This window comes from Hylobates moloch, unplaced genomic scaffold, assembly GCF_009828535.3.
Source record: "Hylobates moloch isolate HMO894 unplaced genomic scaffold, HMol_V3 SCAFFOLD_5, whole genome shotgun sequence".
Classification (NCBI taxonomy): domain Eukaryota; kingdom Metazoa; phylum Chordata; class Mammalia; order Primates; family Hylobatidae; genus Hylobates; species Hylobates moloch.
In genome coordinates this window covers 72630307-72653169 of record NW_026652280.1, presented here as the reverse complement: position 1 = coordinate 72653169, position 22863 = coordinate 72630307, and the positions used below count along the sequence as shown (strand labels likewise).

The window sequence follows — 22863 nt, the reverse complement described above, 5'->3', positions numbered from 1 at the left end:
TCTACCTGCCTCCATTCTCTAGTTGTTTTTAATCCATTTTTTCTTGCAATCCCCTTTTAGTTGTCAGCGTTTTCCATTTTAAATTCATCATTGAGACTTTCTAGCAACAAGTTAAGTTCCCAGAGAGGAAAATTACTTCTGGTATAGATTATCAATTGCTGCATAACAAATTATCCCCAAATTTAGTGGATTGAAACAAAAAGAGTCATTTCTTTGCTCATGATTTTGCAATGTGAGCAGGCGTGGTGGGGACTTGCCTGTGCTTTTTGCACTTCTGTTGTCAGAGTAGCTCAGCTGGGCCTGTGGTGGCACTTCCGTGATAGCTCACTTATGTGGCCAGCAGGTGCTGCTGGCTGAGGGTGGGGAGCTCAGCGGGGCTGCTGACTAGGTGCCACACTTTTCCTTCATGTTGTCCCCTTCACGTAGCTGCTAGAGCTTCCTCCTAGCATGACAGCTTCCTCCAGAGGGAATAAGCTGCCACTGCAGGTATTCATTCAATATTAACTCAAAAGTTCCCACACCCACTTCTTTCATATTGGTATTAGCTGAAGTAGTCATAGACCCATCCCAGAATCAAGGGAAAGAGACATAAGCTCCTGAGGAGAGAATCATCATGCACATACAGAGCAGAATGGAATTTCTTGAGATTATGTTTGAACACAGTCTCCCCTCTGGCCAGAACAATCCATGTTCTTCCCCTGCAAAAAATACACGAACCTCTCCAAAGACCCCAAAACTCTTTATCTCATGAAAGCATCAACTCAGATTCCAGGATATTGTCATCCAAATCACAAGATAATTCTCCTCCAGTGGGGTTCCTTGGGTGCAACTTCTTGGGTGGCTTATCTCAGTTTGAAGATCTGTGAATCATGGGCCTCACATACACCCAACCTGGGACAAGCATCAGATCATTGCTGTAGTTCCTCCCATCTCAAAGCAGGGGGAGGGAGGAAGCATGTAGTCGTGGGCCCAGGGCACTTGTCAAATCCACGGACACATCACCAGTTTCTTGATTAGTGGCTCAAGTTCCACTAGCTGGGAGTGGTTCCCAGGGATTTTTGACTCCATGCTCTGAATCACCCTTCTTTTCCCATAAGAAATGGCCCAAGTATATAGCGAAGAAATTTCTCAGCTTGCTTCCTTTCATAGGAACATAAGGGCCCACATTCTTTTTATTATCTTTGTCTTTGTCCCTTTCAATCCAAGATGACATGCTTCCTTTAAAACTTTTGTGAGTTTCTTATGTATCAAATTAGACAAAAGTCACAACCACACCCCATTAAACAAAAATGATAACCACATTTCTTTCCAGGATGGGTATTTCTACCTTAAGTCCCATGTGAGACTGATATGGGAGAATGCCCCTGAGATTCTTAGAAGCCTAATTGCCTAGCTGGCAGGTATACACAGCACACCCTTAGTATTATTGGGATAATTTTTTTCTAGTTTAAAGGCACCACCTTAAGGCTACCTTACTCCAAGACCATGTTATGCTGAAGATGCTCTTTTTCTTTTGCCTAAGGCCATATATTATTTTCAGAGCGTCATGCCATCTGGAGAGGCTGGTGTATTAGTCTGTCTTCCCACTGCTGTGAAGACATACCCGAGACTGGGTAATCTGTAAAGAAAAGAGGTTTAATGGACTCACAGTTCTGCATTGCTGGGGAGGCAATTTTATTGGATTACAAACTATACCAATAAAGTAAATTTTATTGGATTATGTACTAACGTGATTTTTTAAAAATATATTATGGACATATGAAACGTATACTTTCTATGCTTGAGATCAAAGTTTATACATACATATACATTTTTGCACAAACACACCATGTATACACCCATGAAAAGCACAGATACTCAAGTTTATTTTTCACATCACTCAATTCCTTGTGTTTTGCTTAGTGGAACTGTTCACAAGATGAGTATTAAATCTCCCACTATGTTTCTGTCATTTTTAAGTTTTCTTTGAGGTTCTAATAGTTTTTCCATTATTTATTCAGCTAGTATTTTGTGTTGCCTATACATATTTTTGGATATTATATTATCTTCATCGTTCCTTCTGTAATGACAACATCCATCTTTTTCCTCTTAATACCATTCACACGTTTCATATTGACTGATATTGTCACGGCCATTTTTATGTGCATTTACATGGTATCTCTGTTTCAAGCACTTTATTTTCCACTTTTATTTAACATTCCTTCTTTATTTTATTTTATTTTTTTTATTTTATTTTGTAAGTTCCGGGGTCCATGTGCAGGATGTGCAAGTTTGTTACGTAGGTAAACGTGTGCCATGGTGGTTTGCTGCACCCATCAACCCATCACCCAGGTATTAAGCCCAGCATGCATTAGCTCTTTTCCTAGTTCTTGCCCCCACTGCGCTCCCCCAACAGGCTCCAGTGTGTGTTGTTCTCCTCCCTGTGTCCATGTGTTCTCATTGTTCAGCTCCCACTTACAAGTGAGAACATAGCTTTCCTTTTAGATGAGGTTTGTTTTGTTTTGTTTTTTGTTTTTGTTTTTGTTTTGAGACAGAGTCTTGCTCTTTGCCCAGGCTGAAGTGCAGTGGCCCAATCTCAGCTCACTGCAACCTCTGCCTCCCAGGTTCAAGCAATTATCTGCCTCAACCTCCCGAGTAGCTGGGATTACAGGCACCCACCACCATGCCCGGCTAATTTTTGTATTTTTAGTAGAGACAGGGTTTACCATCTTGGCCAGCCTGGTCTTGAACTCCTGAGCTCGTGATCCACCTGCCTCAGCCTCCGAAAGTGGTGGGATTACAGGCGTGAGCCACCCACCGCACCTGGCCAAGGTTTGTTTTTTAACCCAAATTGCTGTCCCTGCTTCTGCCAGAAGACTTCAGAGTGTCCCATGGAGTGTACTGACTATGGCATTTATTTGACTGCCTCCTTGTTTAGATGTACTACTCATTTAATTTGTTGATGCCTCTTTTTCTGTTTTCTTACATGTGTTAATTTGATCAAATTACTTGTCCTTTTCTTTCTTTTTTTTGAGATAGAGTCTTCCTCTGTCACCCAGACTGGAGTGCAGTGGTGCAATCTCGGCTCACTGCAACCTCTGCCTCCTGGGTTCAAGCGATTCTCCTGCCTCAGCCACCTGAGTATCTGGGACTACAAGTGCCTACCAACATGCCTGGCTAATTTTTGTATTTTTAGTAGAGACGAGTTTTCACCATGTTGGCCAGGATGGTCTCAATCTCCTCACCTCGTGATCTACCTTCTTTGGCCTCCCAAAGTGCTGGGATTACAGGTGTGAGCCACTGCACCTGGCCATCCTTCTCATTTTTAACCTTATCTTAATTTGGAAATTCTTCTGTAATTCTTAATTCTACTCATGGTTCCTTCTCTTTCTCAACATTTATTCTTCTATTATAAAGATCTCAATAGCTCCTCTTTGAAGATCCTCTGTTGCCCATGGTTTTCCCTTTCCTCAATAAGAAGAGCATTTAAACGCCTTTATTACTCATCTTATCCCCTAAACCTTTGGGTTTGGCTGATATAGTTTATTCTTTTTAGTTCCAGACTACTATTAAGTTTTGCCATGCTGGTGACTACCATATTATACCCTGGCCTAACCACACACAACAATACAGCTCAGTCCATAGAAAGCTACTGAGGAAGCTACACATCCACAGATCTCACAGAGACTCCAATTGCACACCACGTGTACATGCATATACACACATGTACATGCATCCATACACCACAGTCTGGTTCTCCACATCCTGATTTTGGATCTTGTTCAGGTGCATGATCCAAGTTCCCAAGGCAGGTTCTGTTGTAGTTTAATGTCCCCACACTGTAAAACCTACTTCAGAACTGCCAGCTGCCAGCTACCAGTGGTCCTCAGTTCAGATTCTTCTCTCCGCAGCCCCATAGAGCTTATTACCTGGGAACTTCCTATGAACAACCTTATTACATCACCTAAAATCCAATTTTTTTAGGACACAAGTAATGATATCAAATCCCAAACATCAGCCGGGCGCGGTGGCTCACGCTTGTAATCCCAGCACTTTGGGAGGCCGAGGCGGGCGGATCACGAGGTCAGGAGATCGAGACCACGGTGAAACCCCGTCTCTACTAAAAATACAAAAAATTAGCCGGGCGAGGTGGCGGGCGCCTGTAGTCCCAGCTACTTGGAGAGGCTGAGGCAGGAGAATGGCGTGAACCCGGGAGGCGGAGCTTGCAGTGAGCCGAGATCGCGCCACTGCACTCCAGCCTGGGTGACAGAGCGAGACTCCGTCTCAAAAAAAAAAAAAAAAAAAAAAAAAAACAAATCCCAAACATCCCGATGGGGCATGCCACCATATATATTGTATCTTGGAAGAAACATGGCATTTATTTTAGATCTTAGGCACTATTATCCACGGTGATCTGAGATTGTTCAAGAATTGTATACATATATAAAAAAAGCACGTACACAAGCAGGAAAGATGTGAGCATCAATGAACCAACCACAGAAGCGGCAGAAGTTGGAACTCAGTGACAACTGGGGTGCAGAGCCCCCTAACAAATGGGGGGTATCCTGCCAGCATCTTTTCTCACCTGAAGTAACTATGCAAGACATTGAATCATAATTTTTTACTTGCTTGGTAAAGTCAAATAAAAATTCAGCCAACAGCTGTGTGTGGATTCCTCTGAGTTTCCATCCAAGAGTGGGACTCTGTCTGTGGGTGGCTGAGCAGCTCTGCGTTTTTGGTGTAAGTCTCTGGAGTCCTCTTGGCTCCACTGGCACATGGGGGCCTCGCTGGCTGATCCAAGGAGCAGCATTTGCTCAGAGAGGGGAAGGGACAGTGCAGCTCAAGCCTGAGGTGAGTGTTGTCCTAGAGGGGAAAATGTGCATAACAACTTTCTATGAGCATTCAGCAAAGTAGGCTATTTTGACAAATGTGCATTACATGCTTTGCACAGACACATAGCATAGTGACAATGTGACATACACTGATGTCTTAAGGAACAAGAGAAATGTTAAAGCTGCTACCCAAGGAGAAATGAAACCAGTTACCAGATAACTTAAACAAAAACACTTGCAAGGGAGAGAGGGCAAACTGAGGGAGGCCCAGGTGCCTGCCCCTGAGGAGCTCACGTGCTAGCAGAGAAAACGCTGCAGGAAGCCATCACACTACCATGAGGTGAGCACAAGGGGAGTCCCACGAGAGAGCAGCAGAGCACTCCCCTCCCGCTGGAGGGGAGCCAGGTAGAGTCACGGGAGCTGATGGAGGCTGCGGATGGGTGGGGGATGCCACACAGCTTGGAAGACGATGTTTCAGGCCAGCCACAGGGCACAGACTGACAGATGAGCCAGTGCCCCACATGCATTCAGGTCCTGCAGGTTTTTCAGGGTGTATAGATGTGGGGGAAGGTGCCAGCCACGCTCCCCAGGAACCTGGAGATGTAACGGAGCCATATCACAAACAGTGTTTACATTAAGGAGTATAGCTTGGATAGGATAGACCAGCAGTCTTCAAACATTTGTGCTCAGGTCCCCACCAAAAGGATTTAGGAAGCCTCCCTCCTCCATGAGTACACTTCCCAGGTGACTTCCAGCACTTTTCATTATAGGCTTAAGTAACTGCAAAGGATGTCATTCTCAGCATACTATAAATGTTTCTTTTAAGCTGTTACATCACTTATTACATTCAATGGAGTCTAAATACTATACAATTTGATATCTACACCATGATCCATTTTTTTAAGATACAATGTCTTCCAAACGTCATAAATCTTAGATTATTTTTGTTTTTTCCTTGAACTTACTGGGAGTAACTTTCTTTTGTTTGGGAAAGCACTTTATTGGGCCTCTTGCTTAAGCAGAGATGCGCAGGCCTAGAAGAGATGGAACATTGAGACAGGCATTTTGATTGCTGTACAACAGAGATTCTCAGACTCCTGGGCCTCGGAAACCCCTGGAGGGTGGTCCCCCACCCACACTCCAGTTCTGACCCCCGGTCTGCTGCTGTCCTACGCATGTGCAGGCAATCCTCCAGCTGCTTGTCTGCTGACCACACTGTGAAAAACGCTGCCTAATAAAATCAAGTAAAGAGGTATTTTTCTTGGACAGATTTCTTTGTTTAAAAGAATTTTCTGTTTTCCTCTGTCCCAATGAGAATAAAAGGGAGACACCAAGGATCCTAGCTACCGAGGATGTAACAGAAAAGACTCTGCTCTGGAGACCCAGGTTCCTCTCAAGGTGGGGTCAGGGAGGAGAAGGAAAGAGAAAGCAATTTGTGGATAAAAAGGACTGGTCCTAAAGTGGAAAGCTGTAGAGCAGTGACTGTTCTGTGAATTGTTAAATTGCCAGCACCCAAACTTTTAGCGGATGTTGAGTGGACCTGCAGTGCAGTGTGGCCATGAGCCAGTCTCTGTGCCTGGAGACTGTCATCACCTCCCTGAGTCCTCTGTGCTAGGAGACTAAAGGAGAGGCTCACATGCACTCCAGCAAAGAGGCGTGGGAACAGCCTCCAGCCTCAGGGACCAGGCATGGTCCAAGGCAAAGACAAGATGCCAGGGGCAGCAGCTCCCACACTCAGAGGCTGGCAGCAGCCACTGGACACTGGTTATGAAATTGTAGCAGCAACTGGGGGAAGGAGCTGAACTCCCACAGCATCACAGAAAGCAAACTCGAGTTATTTCATTTCTATGTCAAAGGAAACATGAGAGAAATGCGGGACACGAACAAACCATGTCTGGTATGAGACAGCCTCCCAGAGTGACACTGAGAGTGTCATTTTACCTCTGGGCGGTCTCAGTTTCCTTCTCTGCACATCAAAGTGTTTAAACCCATGGACCTCTAGGTGCCTTCTAGTTCTAAGAGCCTGGGATTTGCTAGAGGTTTTTGATTAAAAGAAATCACAATTGGTCCTGTGCATATGGACGGAAACAAAGCTAAATGCTTTCCTTCTCCTTTTCCAGGGAGGATCTAAAACCAAAAGGAATTGACAGAATGGTCAGCCCCAAACTGGAGAATTTACTCTCAGTTCTTTTTGTTTCTAAAGGTTTTGGAAACTTATTCTTTTTCCATTTAAATGATCACAAATAGCTGTACTATCTCCCCAATGGAGACAGGCAGTGCGAGGGAAGCATCTTAGACGACTTGGCCAAGTGTGAAAGGAGCATTCTGGGGTTCTGTGCTGTTGAAGTTTGAAAACCCTACTCTACACATATCTTCCAAGAGGACAAAGCACCCTCTCCCCAGCTATAAATCACCACAGCGCTGCCATGAGGTTAAGCCTGGTGGATTGCATGGGAATTCCTGTCGCAGAGCCGTTCTGTTCCTGTGTAACCAGAGCCACTGCTCAGTGACACAGGGGCCCAGTCCCTGGGAAACCTGGGCCCTGCGTAAGCACTAATCGGAGCCTGGGACCACAGCTGACACCCCAAACACAGTGCTGGGGGGCCCAGGCTGATGGCACCTGCCAGGTGGCAAACACACTGCCATCTCTGCAAACTGCTCTCTGAGCCAGCTTTTATGGACTGTGTTCATCTGTGCTGTCAAAGAAAACATTTCAACAAATAGTGTTTAAAGACCTAACTGGCTTTTGTTAATGATTCATGAGTTGGGTGGCACCCCATCTATGAAAGGGGCATTGATAGCTGGGCAGAGGAAATAGGTTTATAGGCAGAAGAGGCTGAAGAAGCAGAAAGAGGGAACAAAAAGCAGATGGGTTGTTTCAGAGTTATTTTCGTTATAGAGTCACTGACTTAGGTTGACTGGGCCCCTTAGGACTGGTTGCTCTGAATCTCTCAGTTTTTTTTTGGGAAACAGGCCCATTTCTAGGCTCAGTTTGGTTATATGGCACCTGGCACAAGTGACTCCATTCTGGTTTCGTCTGATCTGTTGTGGCCAGGTGCAGAAGCTCAGTCCAAACAATGGCCCCCACACATTGTATTTAATAGTGCAGAAATCTACCATTTGCCTCTCCAGATCCCCTGTCCAGCCTCTCCCTCCAGCTCTGTGGCCCAGGAGGCTGAGCACAAGGGATACATCAGTAACTTCCTTGCCCTGACTTCTGGTTGGATTCAACCCAAGAGTCGAACAGGAGAGAGGAGAGACAGGGTATTCTCCCAGCTCTCCCCTGCAGGTCACCACAGGCTGGATACATGCCTCAGACCCAGGGCGGCTGAGAGGCATGGCTGTGCCCAGATTCTGTGCTCTGCGGTATGGCTTGCTCTACTCTGCTTACATCTTTGTAAATGACCCTTTTATTAAACTTGTCTCAAATAATCCAGTCTGAGTGAACCATCCATTGCAGGACATTGACTGTCTCTGTGTCTAACCAAAGCTCCAATCTGCGAGGGATGTGGGAATACTAGAAAAGTTCAGGAAGAGAAAACAATAAGTGATTATTGGGATGAAAACATAGAAGTCAGAAGAACTAAGGCTTACTTGAAGCAGAGAAGGCAGAGAGAAAGTGCTTGCTGTTGTGCAGACAGCAGGCACAGGCAAGGAGAGGCATCCTCAGCTTTTCATCCCCTCAGAGCAGCCGCTAGGCAGGAAGGCAAGTCAGCCTTTCTGGGGACAGTTTCTTCATTGGTGAGGTAAGGAGGGCTATACAGAGATAGAAGATTTCCGGTGTAGCTTTCAGCTCTCCCCAGGCTCTGACATTGATTCCGTGACCTGGTCTCAACCATTCTTTGTTTTATAGCTTCTCTAGCCCCAGTGGTGGTGATCTGCACACAGTGGGGCTAAGGCACAAACCCTATTTCATAAATAGCCACCACCCACCTCCCTAAATTAATAAACTAATAAACATAATTCTTATAACAGCCTTCAGGTTTAGGTTGTGGATGGTGTCCCCACCTCTCCTTTGATGAGTAACTTGCACTCTCAAAGTCGCCCCCCGCTCTGCCCCTACCCAGCAGTCAGGGAACTCCTGCAATTACAAGACAACAATGAAACAACCAAAGCAGTCATCACCAAGCATTTATATGTGCTAGGCACTGCCTTTACTCTCTCTGTCCACATTGACAAAGCACTTACCTACTTTTAATATACTCCTCTAGTTAAAAATTAAGTTCCTTTACATGGTATATAAGATTTTTTTATGATCCAAATTGTGCTGGCTTAACTCCTGCCATGTCCTCAGCACTCCCCACCCTCTATCCTTGTATTTAGTTTAACAATCTCCTGTGTAGCCCTCACTATATGCCAGGTGTTTTTCTAAATGCTTTACAAGTTAACTCATTTAAACAGCACTAACTAGTAATGTACGGGTTAGGATAGAGCAAACTAAGTTGCAGTAACAAACTGATCCTAAAGTATCAATAGCTTACCACACAAAGGTTTATTTTTCATGATGTGTGCAATGTGGATCCAAGAGGGCTCTGCTCCACATTGTCACTCAGGGACCCAGCCTGAGAGAAGCCCCCGTAGTTTTATCACATGAAACACATGGCCTCCAAGGCACCCACACAAGGAAAAACAAAAGTGACAGGTGAGTCACGCAGGCACTTCACCAGCTCAGCTTGGAGTTGACACTCCACACACAGTCCATTAAGGCCAGAACTAGTCACATGATCATTCATAACCCAACTATAAGAAAAACTGAGAAATGTGGGCCAGGTGCAGTGGCTCACGCCTGTAATCCCAGCACTTTGGGAGGCCAAGGAGGGTGGATCACGAGGTCAGGAGATCGAGACCATCCTGGCTAACATAGTGAAACCACATCTCTACTAAAAATACAAAAAATTAGCCGGGCGTGGTGGCGGGTGCCTGTAGTCCCAGCTACTCGGGAGGCTGAGGCAGGAGGATTGCTGGAGCCTGAGAGGTCGACGCTGTAGTGAGCCAAGTTTGCACTGCTGCATTCCAGCCTGGGTGACACAGTGAGACTGTGTCTCAAAAAGCAAAAGAAGATACTTCCGTTTCTGGCACTGCTTCTTTCTTTCCGTGCCGATAGCACTCACGCAAGCATGGTTAACGTCCCTAAAACCCACCGGACTTTCTGTAAGAAGTGTGGCAAGCACCAACCCCACAAAGTGACACAGTACAAGAAGGGCAAGGATTCTCTGTATGCCCAGGGAAAGCGGTGTTATGACAGGAAGCAGAGTGGCTATGGTGGGCAGACTAAGCTGATTTTCCAGAAACAGGCTAAAACTACAAAGAAGATTGTGCTAAGGCTTGAGTGCGTTGAGCCCAGCTGCAGATCCAAGAGAATGCTGGCTATTAAAAGATGCAAGCATTTTGAACTGGGAGGAGATAAGAAGAGAAAGGGCCAAGTGATCCCATTCTAAGTGTCATCTTTTATTATGAAGACAATAAAATCTCAAGGAGAGTCTTACTGAGCACCAGCTCTGTGCCAATCATTACTGTGGGGCTTTTTGTGCAAGTGGAGGTGTTCTACAAATGGATTTCAAAATATTTCCTTGAAGAGTGAAAAGTGGGCCCAAATGGGAAATGTAAACTGGAAATGTGCTTCCTTTGGCTTTATGGGTAGGAGCTACATTTGAGTCCTTAGCTGGTCCTCTTTAGGCTGGGTGGCATGGCTTTAGTGAGCCCTGTCAGTCATGCTCATATGTCAAATACACTCTCCTAATTCACTGGGGTAGCTCAGATATTGGAGCAGTTACACCGTTGTTTATATATCAGACTAAAATAAGATTGCCTCGTACTTCCGTGAGAAAATATGCAATCAAGAGGCAGGCCCTCATCTCCCCTCCACCAGGCTATGGCCTCCCTACAGCTGTGCCTGCTGTCTCGCCATTCTGGCCAAGGTCACCCTCTCCTCTAGTGCTCAGGATCCACCCCCTGCCTGCTCAGGAATGTGTGTCCATCTCCACTGCACTGTGACCTGCTGACCGAGCCCATGCTTTCTGCTGGATACCCTCATCCACAAACAAGTTACCTACCCACGAGGTCTTTTCCAAAAAGGCAGGCCCCACTCACTCCCTATCCACTCCCCCTCCACACCTTCTCACCTCAAAACTTCTGAAAGCCCTCACCATGTCTTGATCTCACTTCTATGTACAATAATTAAAAAGTCGAATCCTTAGGAATAGAGGAGAAGGGTGGCTGCCAGGGCCTGGGGTGGGGTCCTGGGGCAATGCTGGGCAAAGGCCATGAAGTTTCAGGGGTACAGGAAGAGTAAGTTCTGCAGGCCTGAGGTACAGCATGGTGACTGTAGCTAATCATGTGTTGTATGCTTGAAATGTGCAAAGAGAAGGGCAGGGGACAGTGGTTCATGCCTGTAATCCTAGCACTTTGGGAGGCCAAGGCGGGTGGATTGCCTAAGCTCAGGAGTTCGAGATCAGCCTGGGCAACACGGTGAAACCCCATCTCTACTAAAACATAAAAACGGGCATGGCGGCGTGCGCCTGTAGTCACAGCTACTTGAGAGGCTGAGGCAGAAGAATTGCTTGTACCTGGGAGGCAGAGGTTGCAGTGAGCCGAGATGGCGCCACTGCACTCCAGCCTGGACAACAGAGGAAGAGTCCATCTCAAAAACAAAAAAAAAAAAAAAGAAAAAGAAAAAAAAGGAAATGTGCAAAGAGAGCAGATCTGAAGTGTTCTCACCACACTCACAGAAAGGCAAGTGCAGGTGGATGGGTATGTTCAGTAGATTGGCTGCAGTCAGCAGTCCACTGTAAGTATACACACAAAACATCATATACACCTTAAATATATACAATATTTATTTAAAATTTAAATGTAAATGTTTCATAAGAGCTTGTCCATGCTTGCTGTCTCCTCTCCTCACTTCCCATTTCCTCCTCAAGCAGCTCCCACCAGGCACCCACCTCTACCACTGTTCCGTCTCCCCTCTGGCCCCTACAACCCATTCTCCGTGGAGACAATCCTTTAAAGCCTGAATCGGGTCATGTCATCCTAGTCTTGACTCCTCATCATTCTTACAGGAAAGTCTTAAGTGCTATCATGGCCTCTGCAGAGCCACTGAACTTCTCAGACCCCCATCTATAAATGGGGTCTGTAAGGTGACTTCACACAGGTGCTGAGAAGATTAAATGTCGAGATATGTACAGCACTGAGAACATTCATCATGGCTGGCATGTAGGAAACCCACTGTGGATTCTTACCATTGCTTCCATTGCAGATTTCAGCAAAGACATTTGTGAGTTACCTTCCAACCCCAGCATTTTCTATGTCAGAATGGGGCAGTCCTGCAAACACAAAAGACATATCCCTGGCCCTGTCTCTTCTTCCTGTCGCCTTCTGTTTCCCCATTGCATCTCCTTTCCCCTTGCTCTGCCTCCCAAGCCTCCCCTACCCTCTCACTCTTTCTCTCTCTCTGCCTCTTCAGCTTTTCCATGAGAGGGACAAGCACTGGGGAGGAAGTTGTATTTGTGAACGTGACCGAGTTGTATACGATTGTGTGAGAAGAGAAAAAAGGGTGCATACAGAAGCCCTTTGAATGCTCCCTAAAATTCCCCTTTTCCATCCTATCTCTTGGGATGAGAGAAAGACTGGGCTGGTGACAGAATGGTGGTGCAGTTGTAACATGGTCATCAGAGTTCATCTACCGCATCTCCACTTACAAGTTTGCTTTCCAATGATCACCAGCTGAATGGGTTTCCCTACAGCAAAGATATTTCTTTTAAAATACCACTATTTCAAGAGTGTTTGGACAGGGTTGTAATAAAAACCATAGATATTGGTATATGGTTTTAGATTTCCCTGAGCACTGTTACAAGCCTGGTCTGAATTCTCACAACAGCCTACTTTACACGAGGCAATGGAGTCCTAGAGGCCTGGCACTCAGAACTCTGACCCCATGTCTTCTGGCTCTAAACCCTTTGTCATTTCTACTCTGCTCCTTCCAAGAGATTTTTGCCCCCTTTTCTCTAAAAATTGAAGAGAGATGAGCCCCCAAAATGGAAGAACTAAAATAGCAATAGCTACTCTCTTTGCAGGGCTTAGCCAAACCCGTAGGCAACCTTCCCAGTGCTGGAAGTCTCTCTCTGTCCCTCCCAATCAGAGTGGCCCAGTCAGGACTGGCCGAGGCTCGCCTCCTCCAGACAGTGTTCCCATCGTCTGCACCCTGCCTGATGTACCACTCCCCGAGGCTAGCCACCGGTTTTCCCAATCAGCTAATCAGATCCACAGATTTCTGACAAAGGGCCTCTGCTTCTGCAAGTGCAAGGGCTAAGGACGAGTTGTCTCTACTTTTCCAGATAATACAGTAGCTTTCTGGAGGCAATGCCTTGCTTTTCTCTGTTATCTCAACTACGTGACTCAGGAGGGGAAAGAGGCCTGTGGAACTCCAGGTTTGAGCTGCAGGGCATGTTGCAGGGGCACACAGCTACTCAGAAACAGTCGAAGTCTGGGATGATCCTGGGTCCATGAGTTCCTGGAGACAACACACTTTGCCTCAGTGACAGGCCAGGAAAAGCCACTTTATAAAATTGTGTTTACCCACCTGGCAAATTCAACTCAGGCCTCTCTCTTCGGTCTTTTCCAGACCACCCACGTGTGAACACTTTTTAACTTGGGGCGGAAGCTCACATTTCAGAAACAGCCACTGGTTTGGCCCCAGCCCCCAAAACCCAGGACCATCTGGAAACTTGGCCCAATTCCACACTTCAACATTCCTGTTGCTGTGACTGACACCAACAGTAGCCCTTCCCTGCAGTGCCCGGCAGGCAGAAAACACAGAACATTGCACCCTAAAACGGAAGAATTTTGCTTTGAATGATGGCTCTTATCTATGGCAGTTTCTGTGAAGTTTTTGGATGGAGAAGCATTGGCAGAACACAGGGTTTTTTTCTCGTCTGGACCCATGCGTCATACGTGCACTTGAGCACACAGTTCCCTCACTCTCATTGCTTAGTCTTGTGAAATAGGGATAATGGGGCTATTCCCTTCTTCTTAATGAGACTAATGAGCCAAGTGTTTGCAAGATATATCAAGAAGTTTGCTAGAAGTTTTAAAACAAATTCTTCCAAAACCATTTTCTCAAAAACCTGATTTATTTAATTCCTTAGTTCTTTTTAGAACCAAATGCAACTCTAAAGTGACATTTAAAAAGAGCAAGATGACAATCCATAATCTGCTAGAAACATTGTCATAAACATTGGAAGCAACCTTGACTAGCTGAGCTCATGGAAATTATGTCTTCATCTGCCTGTGTCTTTCCATTTCTCTAACTTCACATTACCAGAAATGCGCAGTTCATGTGGGATGACATTTATTCAAGGTAATGATAAGAATCTAGCTGTCTCTCCGGTGATGCATGTGTTCTGGCCCTTCCCAACCCAAGGTCCACTTGCTTGCTTTTCTCTCGGAGCTCGTTCCTTCTCATTCATTTTGCCCAGAAAGTTTCTGCTTCAGAGCTGAAGGTAAGTACATTTTCCACTAATTCCTCAGCTTGTTAACGGCTTTTGGACCATGAATAGAGCAGCTAGGAACAAATCTGAGAAGAGGTACTATTCAGAATTCCTCCAAATAGCTCATCTTTTTTATTATGGTCTTTCATCCTTCCTAAGGGAGTTTATTATTTTTCTAATTAAACTACTACAATGAAGGCTATTACCTTTTTGTCTAGCTAAAACAATCTTCCCTATTAATGAATTTGTTGGCTTCTCTAGTACTCTTCAAATTATCATTGAGCTCTATTCAAGGACTACAGCCAATTTTTTCCTAATAGAATTAGGGGTGAAATAAATCATGCTTCTGTTATCACCTCTGGAGTTCGCCCCTTCACCTGATTAGCTTTTCTAGGTGTAAGAGTGCGGGGGTTTTAGTGCCACAAAGATGTGGGCATGCGGCGGCTTCCTGAACCTCAGGCATTGGTATCTAAGCGACCCCACCATCGACATGTGTGATGTTACAGTTCTGGGAGATGCACGCACACTTTCTGTGCCTTTCTCAACCACTAGCTCAGTCATCCTCCACCTTCCTAGGCAGCAACATGGGGTGCAGGATAAACAATAACTAAAAGCATACTGATTATCACATACTCCTGCAAAGTGTTTACACCCAGAAAGCATGCAGTCACTGCCATCATGAAGGGCTCACACCTTCCCTTGGCTGGCTCTGTCGGGGGCAGGTGTTACCTAGAAAGGAGGCCCAGGCTTTCGATTAAACAGCTCTTCTTCATATTTCAATTTGTCTAAGCTGCCTTCAGATAACTGTCCCCATTCTTCACTTAAACACACACACTCATACACACACACATACTCACACACATACATGTGGACACACTTGTAAACATACATACACACATGCATGCAAAAAGCCCAAGAAGGATAGGAATGGGAAAGGGGTACAAAAGGGTGCAGAGAGTACAGCCTTGAGCAGATCAGAAAGAGGAGTGCCCCTCACATGCCCTCCCCACCCCATCCCCGGAGTGGGAGTGAAGGGGTGGTCACAGGCTCTGCTCACACATTCATGCCTGGATCAAGCTGTACCGAACCCTTATGTGCTGGGCCTTGTTGCAAACCTAAGTCAGAGTGGAGCCTCCTGGAGGCCCGGGGCTGAGGACAGCACACGCTGAGACAACACTTCACACTAGCTCCCAGACAGGACACACACCCACAAAGAGCTGTGGGAGCAGGGAGACGGGAGCCCTCACCCCACCTTTGGGACCCCGCTTAGGCTGCGGCAGGGGAGGAGGAGGGCATGAACCAGGGTAACGGGGTAAATGGCTCCAAAGCCGTCCTGACTTCTCAGTGGATCCTGAATCTCTGGCAGAGGAGGTTTTTGCTCAGCAGCAAATTGCCCTCTCACTGCCTCAGAGCAACTTAAGACATCTTAAAAAAAATAATAATAATCCTATTCTTTACCTTGTTAATGACCCTAGGTATGTTTCCTGTGGAATCCTTAGTGTCTAATAAATTTTAATGAGAGCTTTCTTGTCTGTGCAAGCCACATTCCTTGCCTTCATTACGCAACTATAATTGCTGTGGGCCAGGTTGTCTGCAGGGCCCAGCCTTAGACATGGTCAGGGCAGGTCTTATCCTAAGGAACTCAGATCCATCTGCAGGGTTTTCATGTGAATAATGCCATTGTAGAAATAAGAACAAACAGCTACAGGTGCATAGATGGGCAGCAATCCTGGGCTCCTTTGGGATGCGGGGGCAATGGAGGAGAGTCTGTACTTGGGCAAGGACACAGTGCTCAGTGTGAGAAGTGAGGAAGGACGTGTCCAGGCCCAGGGAGAGAGAACGCCTGAACAGACAGGCCAGCGCTGGTGCAGACCCACAAAGTGAGTGGGCCTTAAAGTGTGGTGGAGTCCTAAAGTCTTAACTTCTCTGTTCTCTGACTATGAGCTGCCAGGGTATAAAAATTTGGAAGATGGTTTTAAAGTAAGTTCTCAACTCAAAATGTGTGTGTGCCAAGCGCTGTGCTAGCAGCATGGGTAACACACAGAGCCCGACTTGGTGGGAAAACAACATGAGCAAACTATAGAGACTAAGTCAACCTAGTTGGCATCCTGGCGTCAAAACCTGGGAGCGGTGAGTGTTTGTGTGAGCGGCACAGCCATGGCAGGGAAAGGTCTGAGTGGGTCACACTGGCAGGAAGGCACCGTGGAGGAAGCCTGCCATGAGCAGTGAAGCTCAGAGGACGGGAGATGTGAGTGGGTGGAAGGTGGTGGTCCAGGTGAGGCTGTGCAGGGAGGTGGGCATCACACTGATTTCCAACCAGAACACTCCAGCCTGGGCTTCATGCCTCCCTAGCTGTGAGCTCCTGCAAAAGCTTCCATTCTTGGGACTTTCCTTTGCTCATCCTAAGATGTGATAACATTGTCATTCATGTCTAATTTCCAGTCTTGTATATATTAAAAAAGAAATTATACTGTAAGCAGCAGTGCTCTGTGAAGTGTCAGAAAAGCTGTAAACCTGCCCAGCGGCCTGCAAGATGATCACACCGAGAGATGCTTCTGCCTGTGCCCAGCATGGGGAAAAAGAATAAAGCCACCCCCAAAATAAGGCTCCCTTGAAGGCCTCTCATAATTGAGCCTATGCGGAATTCAAAACAAGATGTGCGCTGGATTCAGATGAGCCATTGCCTACCATAACGAGCTCTGCTGGCTGCAGCCAGTCTTCACAGTAATAAGCGTAACTTGTAACTCTGTAAGATCAACATCAGTAAGTTCAAGGAAAACTGACTTCAGCTGGAGACAGTGACCAGGCCCTAGCAAAGCAGCTGGGACGGTCCGGGAGCAGAAAACAAAGTAGAAATTCATCTGTCCTTGAATTTTTCCTATTTCAACAGAGTATTGATTAATTGATTAATAATAATCTACAAGTTTTATTACGGTGCTATGTTATTATTTGGTTTTATTTAGCACCAAAACAGCCTCAGAGTCCTGAACTCCTCAGTTCCCGGCTCCTCCCACAGCTCTTGGCCCAAACTGACCCAGTCCTCCTACCCATACCTGTTTCAGAGGTAGGCTTGTCCTGCTTCCAAACACTCAGCCTCTCGGGCTCTTTGGAATAACCAAGCGACCGCAGACCTTGGAATGAGGCAGATTCGCAGCTGGGTGACCTTAAGCAAGTAACCCAACCTCCCTGAGCCTCACTTTTCTTATCTATAATATAGGCAGGGGAGCAGGAAATAGGAACACCTACCCTTTATGTGTAACTGGATCATTAAGAGAGAATACCTTTCACTCTGCCCTGTCTCCAACCTTTAACATTGCAAGAGAAACCATGGCAAAATCAAATTGCCCTTAAAGTGCAGAATTGTAAGGATGTGCTGAGGTATCCTGGAATCTGCTTTTTTACCTGGTTGAGTATTAAGTAAAATTGCTGAACAAGCATTGTGGGCCCAACACAGTACAGAATGAATTACCTAAAGCACTCGTAAGTGAAGCCAATTCTTTTCCATGCCATCCACACCATGGAGCAGTTCTGACCCCAATTTGCAAGTGACCAAAGGCTCACCTGTCCTCTTTCTCAGCTGTGCGTGTATTACCTCCTCAGCTAGATGTTCATAGGCAGTACGGTGTTTCCTGTATCTTTTGGATTTGCAATGACATATAACCTAAAATTGGATCCTAGAGATGCTAAAAACTGCCAATTCTTTAAGAAATTACTTGGATTAAAGCCCCCAAAAGATCTTAAATCTTTCTTCCTCCTGCCCTCCCCATATGCCCCAATCCCCTTTTTCCCAGTTAACATCCCCTAGACCCTAGGATGGAGACCCTGCCATGGATGGCACAAAGCCAGTGACTCCAGAGCAAGGTCCAGAGGCCAAAGCTACCCACTGCATTCATGGTGGCCCTGGGGTCTGATTGGGCTGGACTCAGCCACTTTTTAAAGGTGGGGCGAATATGAGCTAGGTAAGGCAGAGAAGTCTTCCAGGCACTTTTCCAAAGATACCCAGTAAATTTTAAATCCTTCCTCTGGGAGAAAAAACAGATCTTTACTGATATCCTTTTATTTCATGGCATTTCTTTGGCTAACTAAACCAGTTATAAACTAGTTTATGCTTTTTCAGAAGGGGAAATTTTGAGCCATTTCAGAGATGAGAACAAAAATGGGACCGTGCAGGGAAGAATTTAGTACTCGTTTTTCAGGTTAAACAAGGACTTGATGGGGTTTATCTAATAAAAAGGGAGCTCCAGGAGAGACTGCAGGATGCCTGGGTTGCTCCCTGACACTCCCATCCCTGCCCTCGGCTGCCCGGCCCTCAGCTCCTGTCCTGTCCCTGTGTCCTTTGGCCCCAGCCCCTGCTACTGTCACTGGCCTCCTTGCTCTAGCAATCACCCCAGCTCTGGGGTTTTGCTGCTTCACACTCTCACCTAAGGCAACTGCACCTGCCTGTGTTCTCTGCTGAGCCACGCTGACTGCTTTTTATAAATCATAAATCATGGGATTAAGTGAGCCAATGTCAACTTGGTCTCAGGTGTAAAAGATAAGAATTGAAAAAGGAAGCATTCTGGGGATGATGCTTTCACCCATGATGGGGTGATGACTGGTATTAGTTTTGTAGGAGAGACACTAGGACACAGGGGCATCTGCCAGCTCCCCCACTGTGACTGGCATGATTTGGGGCAAACACTGTTGTGATGAGAAACAGATGGATTGAGAGATTCCAAGCTGCCTCTCTGTCCTCCAGATGCCTGGTGCCCTGAAGGGAGCCCTAGTGCTGAGCGTAACTGGAGCAGCCTCAGCCCAGCCAGGACTAGACCAGGGACAAGCAGCCCCCCAGGAACCTTCTGGCAGCAGCTGTCTCTCCTCCAGGCAGGCTGCAGGAAGCTGTACAAGCTCCCCATCAGGCACTTTGTAGTATATATTTTAAATACCAAATTCAGAAAACTTGAAAAACAGCAAGAAACACACTTTTCTAATCTTCTCAACTTGATCAACAGAGTCAACACAATCCCTGTCAAAAGTCCAGAAAGCTATTTTGAAGATGTCAGTAAATGTATTCCAGAATTTATATGGAAAACCAGATGAGCTTTAAGAGCCAACAAAACAGTGAAAAAGAACAACAAAGTCAGAGGACTGTCACTCCTTACTTCACAGTAAGTCTGAGTCACTCTCAGACTTACTCTAAAGCCAGTAATCAAGACAGCGTGTTCTTAGCAAAAAAATAGACAAATAGATTAATGAAACAGTAAGGACCACACAAATACAGGCCCACACAAATATAGACAGCTGATTTCAACAAAGGCACAAAAGCAATTCAATGGGAAAAGGGTAGACTTTTCAACAAACAGTGCTGGAACAATTGGATGTTCATATGGGGAAAAAAATACTTTAAACATAGATCTTACTCCTTACAGAAAAACTTAACTCCAAATGATCATAGACCTAAATGAAAATTACAAAACTTACAATGTCTGAAAGAAAACATAGAAGATAATCTCCACGACGCTGGATTTGGTGTTTTTAGATATAACATGAAAAGCATCATCCATGAAAGAAAAAATAAATAATAGACTTTATTAAAATTTAAATGGCACCCCGGTAGCAACAAGTACATTGAGCATTCTGATCTTGGTTTGTTTGTTTGTTTGTTTGTTTGTTTGAGATGGAGTCTCCCTCTGTCGCCCAGGCTGGAGTGCAGTGGCGCAATCTTGGCTCACTGCAAGCTGCAAACTCCGCCTCCTGGGTTCAGGCCGTTCTCCTGCCTCAGCCTCCCGAGTAGCTTTTTTTTTAGAGGGATTCTCACTCTGTTGCCAGGCTGGAGCGTAGTGGCACAATCACGGCTCAGTGCAACCTCTGCCTCCCAGATTCAAGCGATTCTTCTGCCTCAGCCACCTGAGTAGCTGGAACTACAGGCACACACCACGAAGCCCAGCTAATTTTTGTATTTTTAGTAGAGACGGGGTTTCACCATGTTGGCCAGGATGGTAGCTTTTTTTCATTTGTTTGTTGGCCACATAAATGTCTTCTTTTGAGAAGTGTCTGTTCATATACTTTGCCTACTTTTTGATGGGGTTGTTTTTTTCTTGTAAATGTGTTTAAGTTCCTTATAAATTCTGGATATTAGACCTTTGTCAGATAGATAGTTTGCAAAAAATTTCTCCTATTCTGCAGGTTGCCTGTTCACTCTGATGATAGTTTCTTTTGCTGTGCAGAAGCTCTTTAGTGTAATTAGATCCCATTTGTCAACTATGGCTTTTGTTGCAATTGCTTTTGGCATTTTTGTCATGAAGTCATTGCCCATGCCTATGTCCTGAATGGTATTGCCTAGGTTTTCTTCTAGTGTTTTTAAGCTTTTGGGTTTTACATTTAAGTATTTAATTCATCTTGTATAAGGTGTAAGGAAGGGGCCAGGTTTCAGTTTTTTTGCATATGGCTAGCCAGTTTTCTCCCAGCACCATTTACTGGATAGGAGATCCTTTCACCTTGCTTGTTTTTGTTGGGTTTGTCAAAGATCAGATAGTTGTAGATGTGTGGTGTTACTTCTGAGGTCTCTGTTCTGCTCCATTGGTCTATAAGTCTGTTTTGGTACCAGTACCATGGTACCGTTTTGGTTACTGTTTTGGTTACTGTACCTGCCTTGTAGTATAGTTTGAAGTCAGGTAGCATGATACTTCCAGCTTTTTTCCTTTTTTTCTCTTGTCTAATTGCTCTTTCCAGGACTTCCAGGATTATATTGAACAAAAGTGGTAAAAGTGGGCATCCTTGTCTTGTTCCAGATCTTAGAGGAAAGGCTTTCCATTTCTCCCCATTCAGTATGATGCTAGCTGTGAGTTTGCCATGTATGGCCTTTATTATGATTTTTTTTTTTTTTTTTTTTGAGACGGAGTGTTGCTGTGCACCCAGGCTGGAGTGCAGTGGTGGTATCTCAGCTCACTGCAAGCTCTACCTCCAGGGTTCACACCATTCTCCTGCCTCAGCCTCTGGAGTAGCTGGGACTAGAGGCGCCTGCCACCACACCTGGCTAATTTTTTTTTTGTATTTTTAGTAGAGAAGGGATTTCACCATTTTAGCCAGGATGGTCTCGATCTCCTGACCTTGTGATCCGCCCGTCTCTGCCTCCCAAACTGCTTACAGGCATGAGCCACCGTGCCTGGCCTATTACGATTTTTAAAACATTTTGAGTGGGTTTATTTCATTGGAAGAAGAAACAGGGTGACTCAAAATACAAGCAGACATCTGTGGAAATGAAAAAAAAAAATCTACAATTCTTAAAAACCTAAACTCTCTTTTAAGGATGTTATTATATAGAGATCTAAGAAACAGCACAGCTTTAAACATACCTCTAATAGAGATATTAAAACTGCATTTTCATCCCCTCTTTTTTGTTGTTTTTTAAAATTTTCCTTTAAGGCTGCATTTTTTAATTTCAAAATGTACAATTAAGTTATTATTCACTATAGTGACCCTGTTGTACTATCAAATAATAGGTATTATTAATTATTTCTAACTATTTGCGTACCATTAACCATCCCCACCTCCCTCTAGAACCACCCCACACATACACTACCTTTCCAGCCTCTGGCAACCATCTTTCTACTCTCTATGCCCATGAGTTCAATTGTTTTGATTTTTAGAGCCCATAAGTAAGTGAGAATATGTGATGGTTGTCTTTCTGTTCCTGGCTTATTTCACTTCCATCCATGTTGTTGCAAATGACAGGATCTCATTATTTTTTATGGCTGAAAAGTACTCCATTGTGTATATGTACCATATTTTCTTTATCCATTCATCTGTTGATGAACACTTAGTTTGCTTCCAAATCTTAGCTGTTGTGAACAGTGCTGCAACAACATAGGAGTGGAGATATCTCTTCAATATACTGATTTCCTTCCTTTTGGGTATATACCCAACAGTAGGATTTCTGGATCATATGGAAACCCTATTTTTAATTTTTTGAGGAACCTCCAAACTGTTCTCCATAATGGTCGTACTGATTTTCATTCTCACCAAGAGTGTACGAGAGTTCCCTTTTCTCCACATCCTCACCAGCATTTGTTATTGCCTGTCTTTTGGATATAAACCATTTTAACTGGGGTAAGATGATATCTCATTGTAGTTTTGCATTGCATTACTCTAATGATCAATGATGTGGAGCACCTTTTCATATGCCTGTTTGCCATGTGTATGTCCTCTTTAGAGATATATCTATTCAAATCTTCTGCCCATTTTAAAAATCAGATTATTAGACTTTATCCTGTAGAGTTGTTTGAGCTCCTTATATATTCTGGTTATTAATCCCTTGTCAGATGGGTAGTTTGCAAATATTTTCTCTCATTCTATGGATTGTCTCTTCACTTTGTTGGTTGTTTCCTTTGCTGTGCAGAAGGTTTTTAACTTGATGTGATCCCATTTGTCCATTTTTGTTTGGGTACTTGTGCTTGTCAGGTATTACTCAAGAAATGTTTGCCCAGACCAATGTCCCGGAGATTTTCCCCAATGTTTTATTGTATTAGTTTCATAGTTTGAGGTCTTATATTTAAGTCTTTAATCCATTTTTATTTGATTTTGTGTAT

The 22863-nt window shown here is 44.9% G+C and overlaps 1 protein-coding gene across 1 annotated transcript; it reads left to right on the top strand.

The window, feature by feature from the left end:
• Positions 1 to 9899: 9899 nt before the first annotated feature.
• LOC116468127 (large ribosomal subunit protein eL42-like) lies at positions 9900 to 10249 on the top strand. The gene has a single exon (XM_032151738.3). The coding sequence runs from the start codon at positions 9929 to 9931 to the stop codon at positions 10247 to 10249; it is 321 nt and encodes a 106-aa protein (XP_032007629.1). The 5' UTR covers positions 9900 to 9928.
• Positions 10250 to 22863: the final 12614 nt, after the last annotated feature.

Coding starts and splice junctions, on each gene's coding strand:
- LOC116468127 (XM_032151738.3), top strand. CDS start 9,929: ATGGTTAACGTCCCTAAAACCCACCGGACTTTCTGTAAGAAGTGTGGC.